Here is a 17,583-nt window from a genome sequence, read left to right on the forward strand (position 1 = left end):
ATTTTGCTTAGTTTCCTTAATGCTTGGCTCATCGTTTTGTTCTTTGCTTGGTGGATTGTTGAGAGCGAGTTTCTCCATTGCGTTCATGAACTTTCGCATGTGCTTGATGTACTCAGGGTATGTTTCCAAGTTGCAATGCCCTCCTCCTTTAACCCACAATGGATCATACTTGTCCTTTGCGAGTTCATACAGTCGCTTCCCGTGTGAAATGTTCACAATATCATCTTTTGCTCCCTGGCAGTTTCATACAACCAAGTTTTTATTGATCTCTCTTTCGCACTCTTTCCTTGAGAGAAAAAGTGATGATGTAAACTTACATGTATGACAAGAACAGGGCATGTCACATGGCGTATCTTGTCAATGTTCTGCAAAATTCTAGAGTTTGAGAGAACTGACCTAATAGAGTAACCAGAGAGACAAGAGAGATCAAGCTTACTTTGTAAATGTCGAACCAGAATGTCACTTTTACAGGATATAGAACTCTAAGTCCAGAGAGAATTGCGCTATGAAGAACAATCCCTCTTAGTCTTTTTAACCGAGATGCTAAATGCAGCGATGGTCCGCTTCCAACGGATTGACCATACAGAATCAATTCCTCTTGTTTGATTTCGTATTCGCTCCTCAAGCAATTGTACACAGCCTCGATATCGTGGTACGTATTGAGCTCAGTTGGCTAAAGAACAATCAAAGGTTAATTAAACAAAGAGCCGATTCATGAAAAATGTTTGACATCTTGAATGAAAATATCTCTCTTACCCTTCCTGTTGAAACTCCATAGCCTGAATAATCATAGCTGTTTCGATAACATATGAAGAGGATTCAGGTTCAGGTTCGTTTATCAACGAAAACAAAAAGTGTTTTTTTTGGGGTTTTGTATATATATATAAACCTCATAATGTTGATGCGCAGATGAGCTCGAAGCTCGATGAAGAGATCGACCATTTGGCCTAGATCAGCGGCATTGCCATGGGAATAAAGAAGAGTGAATCTTGCAAAAGGGTGTTTCCAAAACGTGGCAATGACTTTGTTGCCTGATTTGGTCGTGAGCTGATGAACATCCATGCTTTTCTCCGGCGTCATACCTTTGAACATAAGCTTTCCGGTCTCCTCGTCTTTGCTCACGTCGTATGTGGGTGGTGGTGGGAAGAAAGCTAATTTAGCCGCCATGTTTGATGTCACATTACCCATATCAATTAGTAATATTTTTTGTTATCGAAAAAAGATTAACACTTTCTATGAGAAAGGAGAGAAAACAAACAAAAACAAAAAGCTAAACCCCAAAATCTCTCCCTCCCTCTCTATTTCAATCTAAGAAAAGAAAAAGAATACAAGAGTAAATTTTTGGTTTTGGTGGGTTTATGTTTAAGGGGAGAGATAAAATGGAACTTTATATGCATTCTTTATATGGATGGAGGAGAATATTTGGCGGGAAAAAGACGCTGGGATGTATCATTAACAAACTTTAGATGCATTTTTTTTTTTGGTCTGATTCTTTTGCAGTGGGCATTATTATTGTGATGAGAACATATTTATTTCATTTGCTCGTTAGGCATAAGAGTAAATTAGTCAGTTTTATAGTTTTCCCTTTTAGCAAAATAGCTGCACAAAATTTTTTTTTCGTTTTTAAATTTAGCAAAAGTTCAAAAGGAAAATCCCAAGAAAAAAGAAAAAAAAAAGTCAAACACCAGATTGTTATACAAAATGATGTCAGAAAACACCAAAATCTCACAAAATTCTTAAAATCACCTCATTCTTAATCTAAGGTGGTAAAATTATTTTTTTCTCCTGACACAGTGAATACTCTTGGAGAGACTGTAAAGAAGATGGACTGGAATAGGGCTGGGCAAATTACCGTAATTGATTAATCGATCGAACCGAACTGTAGAAACTGAGTTTCACACAATGAATTTGTTTAAAGGGAGAAACAAATTCAATAAAGAACTCTCTCTAAGAAAACGGATCAAAGCTAAAGAAGTAAAAGGAATTGAAATATCTTGGGAAACAAGTTAGGGTTTTTTTGCTCAAAAACAATGAAGAACTAGGATTTTTGTATTAATTGCTCGATGCCTTTACAAAGAAGGGGTATCCCCTTTTATATGCTTTTGTAGATTACAATTTATGTCCACTTTCCTAATCAATCGAACTGTAATTAGGAAAGTTCCTTCTTTTCTTCAGGTCGGTCTGGAGGCAATTCGGGAAGTCGGCTATTCGATCTTGGACTGGGCCTATCTGTCCTCTTTGGCCTTTGTTCAAAGGCCGAGTTCAATCCCAAGATGAATTCCCGGTTAGGCAACCGGTTTTCTTATGGGTTTAGACCGGTATGTCGGGGTGCCAATTCCCGCACCAACACGAACAAAAAAAAAACAAATTGTATTCTAACCAAATTTCCTAAAATAACAACATCACAACATCTCCATAAACATTCTCTCCCCAAAAACATCACAACATCTCCATAAACATTCTCTCCCCAAAAACATCACAACATCTCCATAAACATTCTCTCCCCAAAAACATCACAACATCTCCATAAACATTCTCTCCCCAAAAACATCACAACATCTCCATTTCCATCCCCACCAAACGGCCATTGCATAGTAGACCACTCCCCCTCTCTAGTACTCTACCCTGCCCCAAATTATGATACATCCATTCAAATAAAGACATCTTTAAGTTTTTCTGTTTGTACATATTCTTAGATTTTATGCACATTTTCATTCTAATTTACTCAACAAATTACCTTTTGTCTCAAATTGTAAAAGACAAATAAAAAAAGATATATAAAAACTATTCATTTTGTCTGTGTTCAGACTTCCTTCCACAATCAAAATTGCAAGCATCTACAGATTTTAGCATATCAACATCAACATTTCCTCACTCCATCTCTCTCTCTCTCTCCCTCGTTTTGTCTTTGTAGAACATTTTCTTCTACCTCACAGGTACTTTCTCAGGTCAGTTCGGTGTCTCGCTCTCAGCTGTTTCGGGGACAACGTCCACAATATCTGGAGTGTTTAACAAAGGGATTGGACTGTTCCCGCGTTCGCTAGTCGAGCTACTGCTGTTGATCACTTCATTTTCCACTGGCTTAGGAGAAACTGTAGGAAGTGTATCAGCAGGAGCTTTAAGTGAATGCTCTTCTGAATGTTTCGGCTTGTTCAGAGCTCGACAATGAGGACAGTAGTAAGTAATGTACTGGAAGTCCTCTTTCCGGGCGAGTCCTGCATAATGAAAATGAAAGAGAGACATTGTACAATTAAATTAGTTACAATATTGCATCTTGTGTAGACAGTACGTGGGAGTTTGGTGTATTAGAAGACAAAAGAGACAGATAATGGCTCACTAACCGTTATGCATACGGCAGTTTCCACAGATAAGTGCATATGACTGTGTTGGATCTTCACCTACAAGGAGAGCTGCAATGCGTGAGATCCAGCTACCATCATGAGCAGCATATCCCTGAGGATTATAATGCTCAAACACCATCTGTTGGTTTTGCTCTGTGCCGGTGATTCTTTCGCTTGTCCCCGAATGGTTAGACTCATTATCAGAATGATGTGTTGGAGTGGTCCCAGCACTATTGTGTCGTGTATTTGGTTGTCTTCGGTTCCTAAGATCTCGTGAGTGTTTGACATCCATGTCACTTCTCTTGCCTGAGGTGGGGTCAAGTTGGGATTCATCTCCTACAAATACTTTTAAGCCTGACTCAGCACCCAACTTGGATGCAAGAACAGTTGCAGCAGCTGCCTTTGCAGCTGGGTCAGGGTCATACCTCTGGATACAAAATAGCTCATATTAAAACAAGTTTTAGTCGCAGTAGTGATACAACCACAGTAGCATATATTGAGATATATCAGAAATTCATTAACTTGTCAACTTCCTGAACATATTGCAATTCTACGCTACCAGTAGAATAAGTAATACCAGAACTCACAAGTGCAGGTCTTCCTGTCAGTTATTTATTTGTATCATTTTCAATTAACTCAACTTGCGGCACAAATGAAACTATGAATTTCAACTGTAACACTCAAAAATTAAGATTCCTAACCACCCTATATCCAAAAGTACAATTAACAAACTTTGCCTAACACATACAGCCACTAATTAGACAATGGCAAAGCTAGCACAACTTGAAAACGAGTAAAAAAGAGAGACTCCCAACAAGGATAACCCTTGTCTAACGGCTCTATTGTCCTAAAGAAATGCCAATCCAAATTACTAATACCATGATCTTTGCTAAGTTTAAATTCAAGGCCATCTCATAATGCAACAAAAGTGTAAGGATAACTTGAAATATAAAGTAAGGCTTGAAAAAGCGATCTAAACCCACAACTAAGTTATAGGATAAAGTGATCTGTATCGCGATCAGAATTTGGTCAAGTATACAAGCAACAAACAACGGCAGGACACATCGACACATGACAACGGAAATAATCAGGAGTAATAGAAAGATGACATTGGTCCTAGACTCGCTCAAAACAAACGCAGATCGATATACTAACCTCGGTCGCACAAAAAAATTATCTTTAGCAGACTTGAATCTTACCTGAATAAGCTGCTGAGTGATATAATAATTGGTCCTTTCTTTTAACTCATTGATCTTCCCAAGCATTTCTGCTTGAAGCTTTTCCAAGGTATGTTGATCTCTGCGGTCACCTAAACCAAATCATTTAACAACACACAAAGAAATGGATCAAGACACCAATCCTAATACCAAAAAAATGCCAACATTACAAATGAAAATGAGCCATATTAAAAAAGACTCACACATCCTCCAGAAGCCAACAAATGACGAATAAGCAAGAGAAGCAAGAGCAGGTAAAACAAACATAGGCAAGATCCTGAAACTCCTCAGTTTCCAATCCATATCCTCATTCCTTGTAGTTATGATTGCATAAGCCACTGCAATTATCTGTTAGGCCATAACAAAAAACTGTTCATGAACTGTTTTACTAAAACATCAGCTTCATCCATTAGCAAAAGCAACAGAAAGGCAAAAAAAAAAAAACTTTGTTCACAAAAAAGAAGAAGATGAAGAGAGAGACTAACCTCAAAGATGACAGAGAAAACGATGAGGTTTCTAATGAAGTTCCTCCTCGTAATCGATCTACGCTTCATTCTATTCCGAACAGTCACTTCTTCCTTTGAGATGTTCTTAAGTCTCTTCTCGAAATCGTCGCCTCTAACCCTAAAAATCCCATTCCAAATACGCGAGAACCAACCTTTCCGCTTCTTCTCGCCCGAAGCGGAGGGGGAGGTTACAACGGCGGAATCATTCTTCTCGCCGCCGTTCTCAACCACCACCGCTCCTTTCTGCTGTTTCTCTCCCACCGCCATATCCGAGTTTACACTATACAACTTTTTGAAATCAAACTACACAGTACCTTTCCTAGATAAACTTAAGAATTACAGAATCGTATACTTTGCCCAATCCTTCTTCTGATCTGAGGTTACGTTGGAGAAGAAGAGACTTCTTCGAATATCGTGAAGAGGATGTCAGGTCACAATGGGGGAGGAGGATGCTTCGCCTCTCTGCTCAAGTTTTCTTGCGCCCCTTCGAGGAAATTTGCCTTAACGAGGAAAAAAAAAACTTAATTTACTTTAAAACCTTTGGGCTAATTTTGATTAGGGAGGAGGGGTTTAAAGGGATTATGTTGATTTTTAAGCATTATTTTCAGTTAATAATTAAAGAGAAATACTAGTATATGTTTTAAAAAAAAAATAAGGAAAGGTATAAATGTACAACTATATATATATATTTAAATATTCAATTTAATCTTCTCTGGGTGAATGAAACCTTAATAACTCTTTCAAGTACAAATCTGAGCTATTGCTATTATTTTTTGTATATTAAATAGCTGATAAAATTTGGCTGGCTAAAATAGTTACTGTTCAACATACGTCGGTCGGTGAAGGGGACTGATCTGAAGAGCAGGTCCTTGCTCCTTTAATTTCTCAATAGAACAAAGAGTTAAAAAACATGCTTTACAATACAGTTAAAAAAAATAAAACAAAAAAAACATCAATCTCTCTCTCAAAAAAAAACAAAAAAAAATCATCTCCAACAATCACGCTATTGAAGTTGAAATAGTGGCAAGACAAATTAGTTAAACTATATTTTCCAACTTTTTCTCATTGTCCGATCCTTTTAATTTACCAATAAGAGCGTCAACAAAGATCAATACGTGTTTTTTCTTTTTGTTTCCTTCAACTAAATGAATCAATACGTGTTTAGTTGTATCAATCCACTTTCCTTCCATTCCTAAAATTAATAAATGGGTAGTATATGTATGCCTCAATTATTATTATTTCACGCGCATCCTCTCTTGCCGACCGAACAACACGTTTTCAAAAAATTAATAAGGTTGTATCGTATTATATACTCCATGGAAGCTATACATTTGTATGATCAGAAAGTACTCTATAGTCTTTGCTTTGTTCTACTACATACTCTTCTGTCTTCTTTCTGCTCTAAAAGAATCCCTAAGTTCGATCAATATATCGTACTATACTACCACTATTTTCTCTATATCACCCTATATTATATGAATACCACCCCCAAGTTCTTCTCTATCTACTGGCAAGCTTTTGTCTTCTTCTTTATTATGTTCGTTCTATAAGAATCCTAAAGGCCCATCCAGTACGAACTTCCGTTTGGGTTATGAATCGGTGAGAGTGTAGGCAAAGACACGGCCCATTCGTACCAAACCTGCCCACCACCAAAATGCATACAACACACATAAGTATGTGATTTGTGAATGTTGTTGTTACGTTTGACTTAATTCTTTTTGTTTTTTTTTGGACTCTTTACCTTTGTGGAATCGCTACATCTCCAGAAATGTGCTTCTATTGGAGACTTAGGGTGAACTTCAACAGGCTTCATCAACGGGAAAAAGACTGGAGACCTGCAATATAACAAACATGAAAAATCGTGGTCAATTGTCTTTAAAAGTTTGAATTTCCACCAGAGCAAAGTGGTTCTGCGTTGATAATATTACCAGCCAAACAGGTTTGGTGTTGCTGTTGTAGGCTCGATGCTAAGATGCACATCATCATAGAGGACAGCTTCAAAGTACCCAGCAAATCCTAGTCACACAAGTCAAATGGCCGCACATATCAGATTTGGTTTTGTTGTTAGACAGAGAGAAAGAGAGATGATACCACAAGAGGAATTTTTACCATGAACTAAAGCAGAACCTGTGCCACTTGGTAGATCAAAACGCAGCTTTTTGTACCGTTCGTTGTTGGGCTTTCGTGAGAAGTCTGGATGCGTAAATGTGAAGACCTATTAACAACAATAACAATATTCCTGAGCAGCTCAAACACAAGCAATATGTAATGACTAACTATTACAACTTCGTTTGCTCATGACAACCCTTTTAGCTAACACAAGAAAAACGAGAGACTCACTGGTTGAGAAGGAGCAAGTCTAGCTACACTGTGCAGGTTAACAGAATAAACAGTTGCAAAGTAGGAAAGATGGTTAAAAGCCTTAACCTGCGATGTAGATGACAAACAACGTAAGTTGATATGAAGTTTATAGCAGCGTAATTAGAAGCACAAATCAGAAGAAACCTTACGGTATTGTAAAGTCTTGAACTTGTAATTGGCTGTATGAAACTTGTATACCTGAAAGGAAACATAACAGAATATCTAATGTAAATCCTCTTTGACATATTTTAGTAGGAATGGAGGATTCTTCTGGGAGTATGCATACGAGAATGGTATCGAAATCCCATCAGGCTTCAGAAACCTTTGGGCTCCATCAAGGCACTCAGGAGAGAGTTCATTATCTCCAAAAGAACCCAGCAATTCACTAACCTACAGAGAGGTTTCAAATGATAATGACTCGAATGTAGAGTATACTTAAATAGCCACCAAAACCCGTAATTACTGACCAATATATCAGCTTTCTCAGGAGCTCTCCAAAAACGCATGTCACAAGATATTATGGTAACAATGCCTTCCCATTCACTCTTCTTAACCAAATCCTGTCAAAAGATAGCACAGCCATACGAATAATTTAAAACTTTTGTAGTTTAAGAAATGAACCACAGTAGAATCAGCATTGACTCAGTTTCTGACAACTCACACGGAGTGTTACAACAGCATTAGGATTCTTTTCTACAGCATAAACTTTCAACTTTCGACCAGTTTCTTCAGCTGCCTGAAAAAAGAAACGCAAAAATGTATAAATTAATTTCAGGTTCTCATTATGCTCAGCTCAGCGTCAGTACTCAGTACTCAGTACTCACCTGTAATGATGCTCTCACAAGGGGTCCTCTTCCTGCTCCCACAACCATCAGGACCTAAAATCCAGAATTTAAATACTATCAGAGTATTTCATCCTTGAAATGCCCCTTTGTGAGTGATAAACCTAAACAAATAACAGGTGACTTACAGTAGTTAACTCAGATGCTTTCTCATTAGGGACCCTTTCCACTAAAGCTTTCGCAATTGCCCTTTCACACTAGCAAAACAAAGATTGATAACATAAGAACAAGACACTAATAAATAGTGGTACTTTGCCCCTTCTGTTGATCACGGCAGAAAAGGGGGGAATTCCGTAAAAGAGACATGATAACATTATCAACACTAAAGATCTGTGGACTAAAAACTAGCGAAAGGCAACATACTTGGATGTACTTAACATAGTCTCTCTCAATCATATCATAGATTTGGGCTTCTAAATTATCCTTCAGTGGCTGCATACAAAAAAATAGAGCGAAAAAATGATATTTAAAAACAGAGGAGATTAGTTTACCAATACTAAGTTAAACCACATGAAGAAGAGCTAACCTGCAAGGGTGTGTGCAAACGATCCCTGTTGATAATTCTTCTGCGTTCTTGTTCAGAAAGTGGTTCCATATTGCAGAACAAAGTACTAAGATAGACCAAATACGGCTTATGGGGGTGAGTCTGCATATCTGATAGCCAAAATGTAAAAGTTATGCACAAGTTTACTACAGGAAACAGTCACAAAGGATCATAGCTGACCATCAGTGCCCACAAGGAATAGAAAAAACTGACCCTCAGTGATATCAACACAATACGTTTGTAGATTACTCACAGGTTTTCCAGATATTATAACCTGCATAATTATGAATTTAAGGACAAGTAGTGAACTGAAAACCTATTTCTAATAACTCTCGACATTGAAGAGAAATCAAAAGAGCAATTTATCTTCTACATAGCATATAATATTACCTCTACGTCATGATGAAAAAATCTTGTTATTAGCTCTCGGTGACTCTTTAACAAGTAAGGATAACGCTGAGTTGTTGGTGTGAAACACTGGCAATGGAATTAGAAGCATTTCTATGAATCAGATGATTGATTACTTCAGAGCCTAATGATGCGGGAAAAAAATGGCTATGTCTTCTATTACTTCAGTGCTTAGTATGGCTGCTTTCACCGATTCTCCAAACCATCTCCCTAGTGCATTTTCAGATGGTAGCTTACTCCTATAGAAAGGAAGAATTGTTATGTCTTGTACAGGAAAGAAAAAAAAATATTCAATCAAGGATTTTCTCAGGACTCACTGAACATCAAGAGCAACATGCAGTTTACTGTGATGGTCACAAAGGAGACGAAACGAATTCCATAGCTCCCAGGAATCTTTCTGCATACATAGAAGAGTGTATCAGGTGATAAGATCTAATGCAGCATCAAAATGGCACATTTGCTTGATTTCTCTATAAATCTAAAAGGGCACAAAAAGTAATCTTACCGGATCTTCGGTATCAGAATCCATTAGCGGAATCCTAAGCCATAACTTCATTTGCAGAATTAGATTGAAGCAAGAATCACGAAGACAAAATAAAAGAAAGTATTAGAGCTTTGATGAAAGCTTTGACAAACATCAAAAAGAAAGAAGGAAGGGTACCTCCATTTCAGGAAAGCCCTGTAAGATCTGGCTCACACATTTAGCATAACTGGCGACTGAAGTGCCTTTAGGAGTAGGTAGAAGGCATGACTGCAACATTATCACAGAAACACCCCAAAAGAAAAGAAAAAAAAAGCCATTAACAAGACCCAATTTTTTCACTCGACTAACCATCTAAACTCCATAAGAGTCAAATCATAAACACACACCTTCAAAGAGAGATGGTTAGCCCAGTCTATTTATTGCTTCAAAGTGGTTTCTGAATCCACCCGCACGATCTCATATTCCGAATCCAAATCAATCCACGAACTAAATTTACCTAAAAAGATGAAATTAACCACAAATTCGATCCTCAATGTTCTTTTCTCACACGCAAATTACGAAAAGAACACCGCAAGACACAAAAGATTCATACCAGTTACACGAGAGCTCCATCGTGAAAGTGACAAAACCAAATCAGAGCCAGCGAATGGAAGAACCTGAGTATCCGAACTGTTTCCATCGACAAAACTAGGCCTATACGAAGGATTCATCTATACGCGATAACGAAAGAAAGAAGAAAGAAAACGCCATTAATGTACGAGAATACAAGAATCACGACTGGAGAAAAGATTCAAAGAGAGGATACAATTACAAACCAAAGGAGCGAGAACGAAACCGAAACGGCCATTGTCAGTATTGAAAGCGAGAAGAGAAGGAACATCGTCGGAGAAATCAGTTTCAACGCCGCAGAACCTGGATTCGCTCTTCTCCCATCCTTCTCTCTGACCTAACGGCATTTTTTCCTCAACAGTTGGGGAGCAAATCGGAAAATGAATGCTTTTGTTGTGTTTGATCAAAGGTTTTTGCAGGGTTTTAATTTTGCAGTTTGATTTTTCATAGTTTGGCCCGGGTCTTTTCTGTATTGGTCTACGGTGAACCGGTCTAATCAAATTGAACAGACGTAACCGAACTGAATCGACCGTAACAATAAAATTTAAAGCTCAGTAAAAATCAGCCATTCGATCACTTTTCGTCTACTCCTATTAGTCTAATCAAATTGATCCTACGTGAGCCGGGTTAAAAGTATAAATTTCAATAGATATGATTTGTACTCACTTAAATTATGCTAATAACAGTTTGCTAAAAGAACCACATTATATCATGTTCGAATAACGAATATATGCCATTACATATTTACATTACAAGGGTCTGATCATAGAGGTATGATTGTGCGAATTACAACATGCTTTGAGGCTTTGTTAAAAAAGGTCTACCCTTGACAAAGCTTACAATGAGCATACCATCTCTGAAAATGGCTCAATGTAAACTCTGAAGTTCATATGATTTTTGGTGTTGAATCACTTTTACAAAATAACTTCGATATTACTTGAATTTTTGTTTCAAGTATTAATTTTCTTTTCCTAATTATTATTTTTTTTTTGTACGAAAGAAAAAACTTCTCCAAAAGTATATTTGTGGTTGACTTGGCCTGGCCACATTTTTTTTCCTGTTTTTCAGGTTTAATTGTTTTATCCAGTTTAGCAATAAAATCTATCTTTAGTATTTGTTAAGTACATTTATTAAATAATATATATGTAACAATAAAAAAACAAGAATAAAAACTAAAAAGTAAAAACATTCTGCAACTAAAGTAAACGTCTTTTATTAGTTTTTTTTTTATAATCATGAGATCTGCTATTTCGTTTATAGTTTTATGTGTTTTCATGTTCATCGCTTTAAACCATGTTGAAGGTAATATACTATTTTTCTTTTGATTTTAATTTCTTACTCACAGAAAATGAAATATTGATTATTTATAGCAGAAAAACTAGCGTTGAAATAAAAGCACATTCATAAATTTTGTTTTATCAATTGCTTTATTTTGTTTGTTTATATATATATCAATTGTTTACCTAATACTTTGTCTATTAACTAAGTTTATTTTGTGGTTAATTAAAAATAGGACAAGTGAAACCAAAAGAGTGTCAGATTCGAAATACCTACCGTGGAAATTGTGGCACTAACGGAAGCCAGAAGTGCCTAAGTGTATATATATATATATATATTGTAACTAAATAACTGATTAAGTTTGTATTAATTCAAGTTGTTTTATATTTAGCAAACTTTAATTTTGTATGTAGCTAAATATAATGTCACCAATTCAAGAGAACTTTAAAGATTTAAGTATTAATTCTACAGATATAATGTCACCAATTCCTCCCCGTCAAAGTGGACGACTCGACATGATTACTGAGTCTCACCACCAGGGTTAGAGGAACGACATTGGTACTTGTTACATATTCCGTCAATGTCGATAATGCCTATCATAGATAATCATGACTTTAGTGGTAGCCGAAACGAGGTAATTTTTAATTACCTTTTCTTTTAACAAACTCAGAGATTTCCTGGAGAATATCATCTTACCATCCACTATTTTGAAAGTTTTTTGAAATTGTTTCAAATGAACAAAAATAAAACAAAATCAATCAACCAATAGCACTTAATCCAATAACGAATGATTTTGAAAGAATTTCTATAATCATCAATTCAATAACACATAGTAGTAAATTTTAATGAAAGTGCACAACTTTTTATAAATATTGAATGGATTTCTATAACTCATGGCGTAAGGAAAACCACACACAAAGGTTTTTTTTTTTTTTCATCAACCACACACAAAGGTATTGACTCAAACAAATGTTGAACTATTCAAACTTTGAAATCAAAACAAAATGAATTTTGTCATCTTCAAAGTTGCATAATAAGATCAATATGAAAGACAAGGCTTTTATAAGCTCGAACAAAGGAGATAAACGGTCATGCAGAATTGAATTGAGTAGGAGCCTTTTTTTTTTTTTTTGGTTTAACGTGATTAGGAGGCTTTTGCAAAGAAATCAATAATATAGCCATTTTGAAATGAATATTATCCAGAACGGAGATTCTTAGGAAACTTGAGAATTGATTTAACTTCTTCAATGGATGTGGACGGAAGCATGGCTCGCGTATGGAAAGTATTTTCATGACGAATATCTTCTCTCCTAGTATAAATTAGCTCACGTCGCGTATCTTCAAAGTCTTAGAAACTTCCACACGAACTAGATAGAGATTTTAAAAGTGGACAACCAAGAAGCCTTGAACCAATGTGGTAAGTGACATGCTTTATAATTAAAGTCTAATTCATTTCTTGGATTTTCAGTTATTTTATTTATGAAATCAATTGTAAAAACAACACTTACGCATTCCTACAAAAAACCACAATATTAAATATTATATAAAATTTAATATCTAACGCGTAAAAAGGTTTTGAAAAAGTAGTTAATATAGTTTACTATAAAGATTCGGAAAAAATATTCTGATATACATACATATGTAGAACACAAATTCGTAAACTTTTTGTTTCGTCGAAAGTGAAGAACTTGCCGATAGTATAAAAATTGAATATAAAATTACTTTTCTTTTTTTCAGTGGTATTTGACAATCAATAAGTAATTTCTTAACTTTTACGATAGTCAAATATTTCTTACTCTATTATACAGTGTAAGTTTTGTTTTTTTTGTTAACATGTTACGATAGCCTTTTTTTATAACAGACTACTACTACTATACTTGTGTGTTCATTTGTTTTTGTCGTTTTCTCAGAAGCTGCGCTCGCTTGTTTCCCGACGAATCCGCCGCACATATTCACCGGCGACGAGTGATAAATCCGAGAATCGCGGCACCAAGAGGTACAAGTCCAGTGAAACGATGATGGCTGAAGAAGTAGGCGCGCTCACATTCCCGATGTCGAGAGAATCGGAGTCCGCTTCTCGACTCAAAACCATAATCTCCGATATGCTTCCTCGCTTCTCCGACAATTACATCGACGACGTCTTCTCAGTTCGTCATCTTCTTTAAATTTCATTTTCCTTCCTGTTCTAGAGACGATTCTTAGGTTTTTTATTGTTTTCGAATTCCTTTGTTTACTTTACAGTTCTCTTCTTCGTCTGTCTCGTTATTTGTGAATTTTTCCCAAGGGATTTGGTACTGGTGACTATGTTATTGATGAGAGTGTTGTTCCTGATTCTGTAAATTCCGTAATCATGCTCTTGTATGATGTTACGTTGCATAAGGATTTTGGATTATCTGAGTTACAAGGAACTGTATAGGCCTCTGTGTATGTAATCACTTTGTTTGGACTGGTTTCAACTTGTAGAAATTGTAAAATTTGAATCGTGGGAGCAGAAAACTGCAGGTTGATGATGCTTGATTTGGTGTGAAGATCAGGTGATGATTTTCGTGTTAACTGATGAATCAGCTTGTTTCAGGAGTATGTTACAGTGCTTGTTTGTAATGGAAAGAGTCAGAGCCAGGCAAGAGAAGATTTGGACCCTTTTCTTGGGGAGAAATCTCGGGGATTTGTTGCCTGGTTTGCTGTCTTGCATCCCTTTTTTGGTTGGCTTTTTGATACATAAAGGTATTAGTGACTAAAGCCATTTCGACTGTGTGTTTTTCGTTTCAGCTTATGGGAGCTTCTTCTGGAGTATTTCTCTCTAGATAAACAAGAAAATTTGGCTTCTGAACCTAGGACTGGTGTTGACTTTGGCTCTCATGATACTCCAATAGAACAAGATTTAAGCTCCAGAAAGTATGATGATTGTGACCAGAAGAAAGCTACCGTTGCTACTAATTCGATGAATGTGAGACTAAGACATCTGTTTCTTTCGTATGTGTGAATGCTGCACCAGATTCTTGGTCACGGTTTTAATGTGAATGGCTTTGCAGGAACAGCTGATATCACCTACTGCTCCCATTGAAGACGTTGAGGGTCATGTATCACCAAAAGTTGAAAAAATGAAGATGTTACGAGAAGAGCCCATTGATATTCCTTGTAGAAGGGCACGAACAAAAGAGAAAGATCGTTGGAACTCATCTGGTTACTCTAGAAAAATACTGCGATCTGTCATCGTGGCCATTAAACAACCTTGTGGTAGGAATACTGCTAGATATGAAAAGGTTGGAAGGTTAATTTTTGGCTCTGAGTTGGTTTCTCAAATTTTCTATGTAATTTCCATCTCCTAATTGATCCTTTTATATATGTGAAGTCCATGGATGAAAGGAGTAGAACTCTACAGAAGCGCCCATACTTGCCAGAAAGAGAAATTGGTTCTCACTCTATTCCTTCAGGTACTATTTTGCTTCTTGACAAGTTATGATCTTTTGACCTGACAGAGTGACATTTTCACACTCATAAAAACGTCTCAGGAGGAGCTGTGTCTGCAAGATCCATCGATGCATCTTCGCACCAAGAAACGATGCCTCGTGCTAGTGTTTGGGATCGTTTAGGCCGAGCAAGCTCCAAACGTGTTCGTGACACAGAAACCCCTAGATTGCCTACGTTTGGCATCCAGGCACAGGAGAACAAAGTGGTTCAGCAGCATGTACCACCATTCCCTGCAGCGTATAGTGAACAGTATAGCGAGACATATCAAAGAGAAATTCCTGCAGTTGGTTACAGGCACGGAGTTTGCCGATCCGATATAGCTAAGAAACCCAAGAGTGGAACTATCACATCTTCTGAACCTCATACCGCGTACAACCTCAGTAGAAAGAGGCGTTATGGCATCATCAGCGCCAATTCAGGAGAGTTTAGTAATGTTCTCCAAAATAAAGAAGCTGAACAGGATGTTGAAAAGCCAAGCCTGCTCTCCTATCAGTCCCCAAAGTCAGAGCTTTTTTCAGTAGGGGCCATATGATCTAGTTATACGTTATTGCTATTATTCATGTGAATTCAGATTCCTTACATCTCAAATGATCATGTTCTTTCTTTCATCAGGAAATAAAGAACGTGAAAGAAAAGCTGCAACAACTAGAACTCCGAATTAATCAATCAAAGCAGTTGAAGAAACAGAAAGTTGAAGAAGTCCAACGCTCACGACAATCTGGTATGGATACTCTACGTTTATTAACAGCTAACTCTTGCACTCCACTTAGAGTAAATCACTTCAGCTTAACTAATTTCCTGAATGTCGTGCTATCTCGTTGTACCTGGTAAATTCTCCTGTGCAGGGGAGTTGCAATATCAGCAAGATAACACAGAATCAAGAATTATACATCTTACCAACGTAATGTTACAGGGTTCCATCTTATCTTTCTTTGTGCATTATCTTTTTTCTAATATCCATGATTCTAAGATCGAGAAATTATCTAATTCTCTCTAATGCATTCTAATATTGAAACTCACTAACACTACATATGCAAAAACATCTGGAACTCATCTAAGTAATTTATCCATGAACTTATCAGGTACACTATGCAGCAAAGAAAGAAGCTATATCAATGTTCTTTAGTAGCAAGTGTGGAGCTGTCGAAAACGTCACAATAGTAACTGATCCAGTAACTCGGCATCCAAAGGGGTAAAATCCTCCCTTCCTCATAAACTCTTGTCTGTTTGCAATATACTGTCACACAAAGTTATTTTAAGCAAGAAATTTAACTTATTTCAAACGAAATCGTCCCTTCTCCAGTACTGCTTTTGTGACTTTTGCCACAACGGAGTCAGTTGACAAAGCAATAGCTCTGAGCGGCACAATGTTCTATTCAAGACCCATCAAGGTACAAATCAATGCTTCTATATCCCCAACCATATTATTTTTTTTCTGACACAACCTAAGTATTCTAACTGATCTGTTTTCCAACGTTTCAGGTTGCAAGCATCGTGATAGCTTCTGGAGTAGTTTCAGCACCACAGATTTTTACTGGCAGTTAAACCCAAAACAACAGTTTGGTAATACAAACAGAGGGCGTGAACCAGGAAAAAAAAAAAAATCCTTAATAACGCAGTTATACAGTCCCTACAGTAGTAAACGAGAGAAAGTCACAATCAGTTCCACTTTAATAAGGTTTTTAGCTTATTATGATCGGATTTTAGCTCATTATTACGTTTCATGGAACACATAGTGAAGGATGATGACTTGAGTGAGCAAAGTTAACAACGAACAGAATTGATGAAATGCTAATAAGCAAACACTTATTGGGACACAGAGAGTTCCCACATTTGATTTCTTCTTAATTAACACGGAAAAAAAACACTAGAAAATCAGTAAAGTCTAAAATGGAGGTGGTGGGGGTTACTTACTTCTCCTATGTTGAGAAAACAAAATACATTCAGATTTTTATAGATACACAAACACACACGGACACTGACATAGGACAGACACACAACCTTACAACCTTACAACCTTATATCTAAAGGCACTTTTCTTACTTATATCTTCTTCTTTCTCTCTTTGTTATTTTCTTGGGGTGGGTTTATTTTTTAGTCGATCGTCATAGGCTGGCTCATGCAACATCTGAAACGGGCTTTTCTTGCCGTCGTCATTATCTCAGTTTCCGCAGCTTCAAGCAGCTTGACAACCTCCACAAAACATGGTCGGACTTCTGGATTAGCATCCCAACATCGAGTCATGATATCACTCAGCACCGGAAGACAATCATTTGGAACTGTTGGACGCACTCCGCGGTTTACAACCGCAAACGCTGCCTGCACAGCTGTCATGTTCTGGAACGGTAACTGTCCTGTGATTAACTCCCACAGCACAATCCCAAAACTATACACATCCACCTTCTGATTGTAGGCTCTATGCTGTATCATCTCTCTGCATCAACAACAGAAACATATGTTACATTGTTATTAACATGCAGAAGGCAAGAATGATAAAAAAAAAAAAAAAAAGGTAAAAAGAT

General features: G+C 36.9%; 5 protein-coding genes and 1 pseudogene across 5 annotated transcripts in view; 2 read left to right on the forward strand and 4 right to left on the reverse strand.

The window, feature by feature from the left end:
• LOC104702950 (protein ABHD17C-like) lies at window positions 7-1,228 on the reverse strand (the record flags this gene model as incomplete). The annotated part of the gene is made up of 5 exons (XM_010418883.1): window positions 890-1,228; window positions 757-793; window positions 437-673; window positions 318-365; window positions 7-234 (listed from the first exon to the last, which is right to left on the reverse strand). Coding segments are annotated over exons 1-5 (849 nt in total), but the record flags the coding sequence as incomplete, so codon positions are not given.
• Window positions 2,734-5,604, reverse strand: LOC104702951 (uncharacterized protein At2g24330-like). The gene is made up of 5 exons (XM_010418885.2): window positions 5,044-5,604; window positions 4,762-4,906; window positions 4,541-4,650; window positions 3,342-3,768; window positions 2,734-3,215 (listed from the first exon to the last, which is right to left on the reverse strand). The coding sequence occupies exons 1-5, from the start codon at window positions 5,329-5,331 to the stop codon at window positions 2,950-2,952; spliced, it is 1,236 nt and encodes a 411-aa protein (XP_010417187.1). The 5' UTR covers window positions 5,332-5,604; the 3' UTR covers window positions 2,734-2,949.
• LOC104702952 lies at window positions 6,365-10,659 on the reverse strand (annotated as a pseudogene).
• On the forward strand, window positions 11,479-11,941 carry LOC109125500 (putative defensin-like protein 238). Its single transcript, XM_019227162.1, has 2 exons — window positions 11,479-11,614; window positions 11,826-11,941. Exons 1-2 carry the CDS (start codon window positions 11,548-11,550, stop codon window positions 11,939-11,941), a joined length of 183 nt encoding a protein of 60 aa, XP_019082707.1. The 5' UTR covers window positions 11,479-11,547.
• Window positions 13,446-16,804, forward strand: LOC104702953. Its single transcript, XM_010418886.2, has 11 exons — window positions 13,446-13,737; window positions 14,166-14,266; window positions 14,360-14,537; window positions 14,623-14,853; window positions 14,943-15,024; window positions 15,103-15,578; window positions 15,674-15,782; window positions 15,907-15,962; window positions 16,144-16,253; window positions 16,365-16,452; window positions 16,544-16,804. The coding sequence occupies exons 1-11, from the start codon at window positions 13,606-13,608 to the stop codon at window positions 16,604-16,606; spliced, it is 1,626 nt and encodes a 541-aa protein (XP_010417188.1). The 5' UTR covers window positions 13,446-13,605; the 3' UTR covers window positions 16,607-16,804.
• The window catches only part of LOC104752074 (serine/threonine-protein kinase HT1), a gene marked incomplete in the record, with an annotated part of 2,986 nt that continues 2,364 nt past the window's right edge, over window positions 16,962-17,583 (reverse strand). The window contains 1 exon segment of the mRNA XM_019228184.1: window positions 16,962-17,495. Coding sequence (XP_019083729.1) covers window positions 17,156-17,495 — 340 coding nt within the window.

The sequence above is a fragment of the Camelina sativa genome, chromosome 7 (genome assembly GCF_000633955.1).
Source record: "Camelina sativa cultivar DH55 chromosome 7, Cs, whole genome shotgun sequence".
NCBI lineage: Eukaryota > Viridiplantae > Streptophyta > Magnoliopsida > Brassicales > Brassicaceae > Camelina > Camelina sativa.

Excerpts from the sequence above, each read along its gene's own strand:
- LOC104702953 (XM_010418886.2), top strand. The coding sequence starts at position 13,606 with ATGATGGCTGAAGAAGTAGGCGCGCTCACATTCCCGATGTCGAGAGAA. Across the intron at positions 15,783-15,906 it reads CCAACGCTCACGACAATCTG|GGGAGTTGCAATATCAGCAA; the intron begins GTATGGATACTC and ends TCTCCTGTGCAG. Across the intron at positions 16,254-16,364 it reads GTAACTCGGCATCCAAAGGG|TACTGCTTTTGTGACTTTTG; the intron begins GTAAAATCCTCC and ends TCCCTTCTCCAG.
- LOC104702951 (XM_010418885.2), bottom strand. The coding sequence starts at position 5,331 with ATGGCGGTGGGAGAGAAACAGCAGAAAGGAGCGGTGGTGGTTGAGAAC. Across the intron at positions 4,651-4,761 it reads TGTTGGCTTCTGGAGGATGT|GTGACCGCAGAGATCAACAT; the intron begins GTGAGTCTTTTT and ends GATTTGGTTTAG. Across the intron at positions 3,216-3,341 it reads AAACTGCCGTATGCATAACG|GACTCGCCCGGAAAGAGGAC; the intron begins GTTAGTGAGCCA and ends TTCATTATGCAG.
- LOC109125500 (XM_019227162.1), top strand. The coding sequence starts at position 11,548 with ATGAGATCTGCTATTTCGTTTATAGTTTTATGTGTTTTCATGTTCATC. Across the intron at positions 11,615-11,825 it reads CGCTTTAAACCATGTTGAAG|GACAAGTGAAACCAAAAGAG; the intron begins GTAATATACTAT and ends AATTAAAAATAG.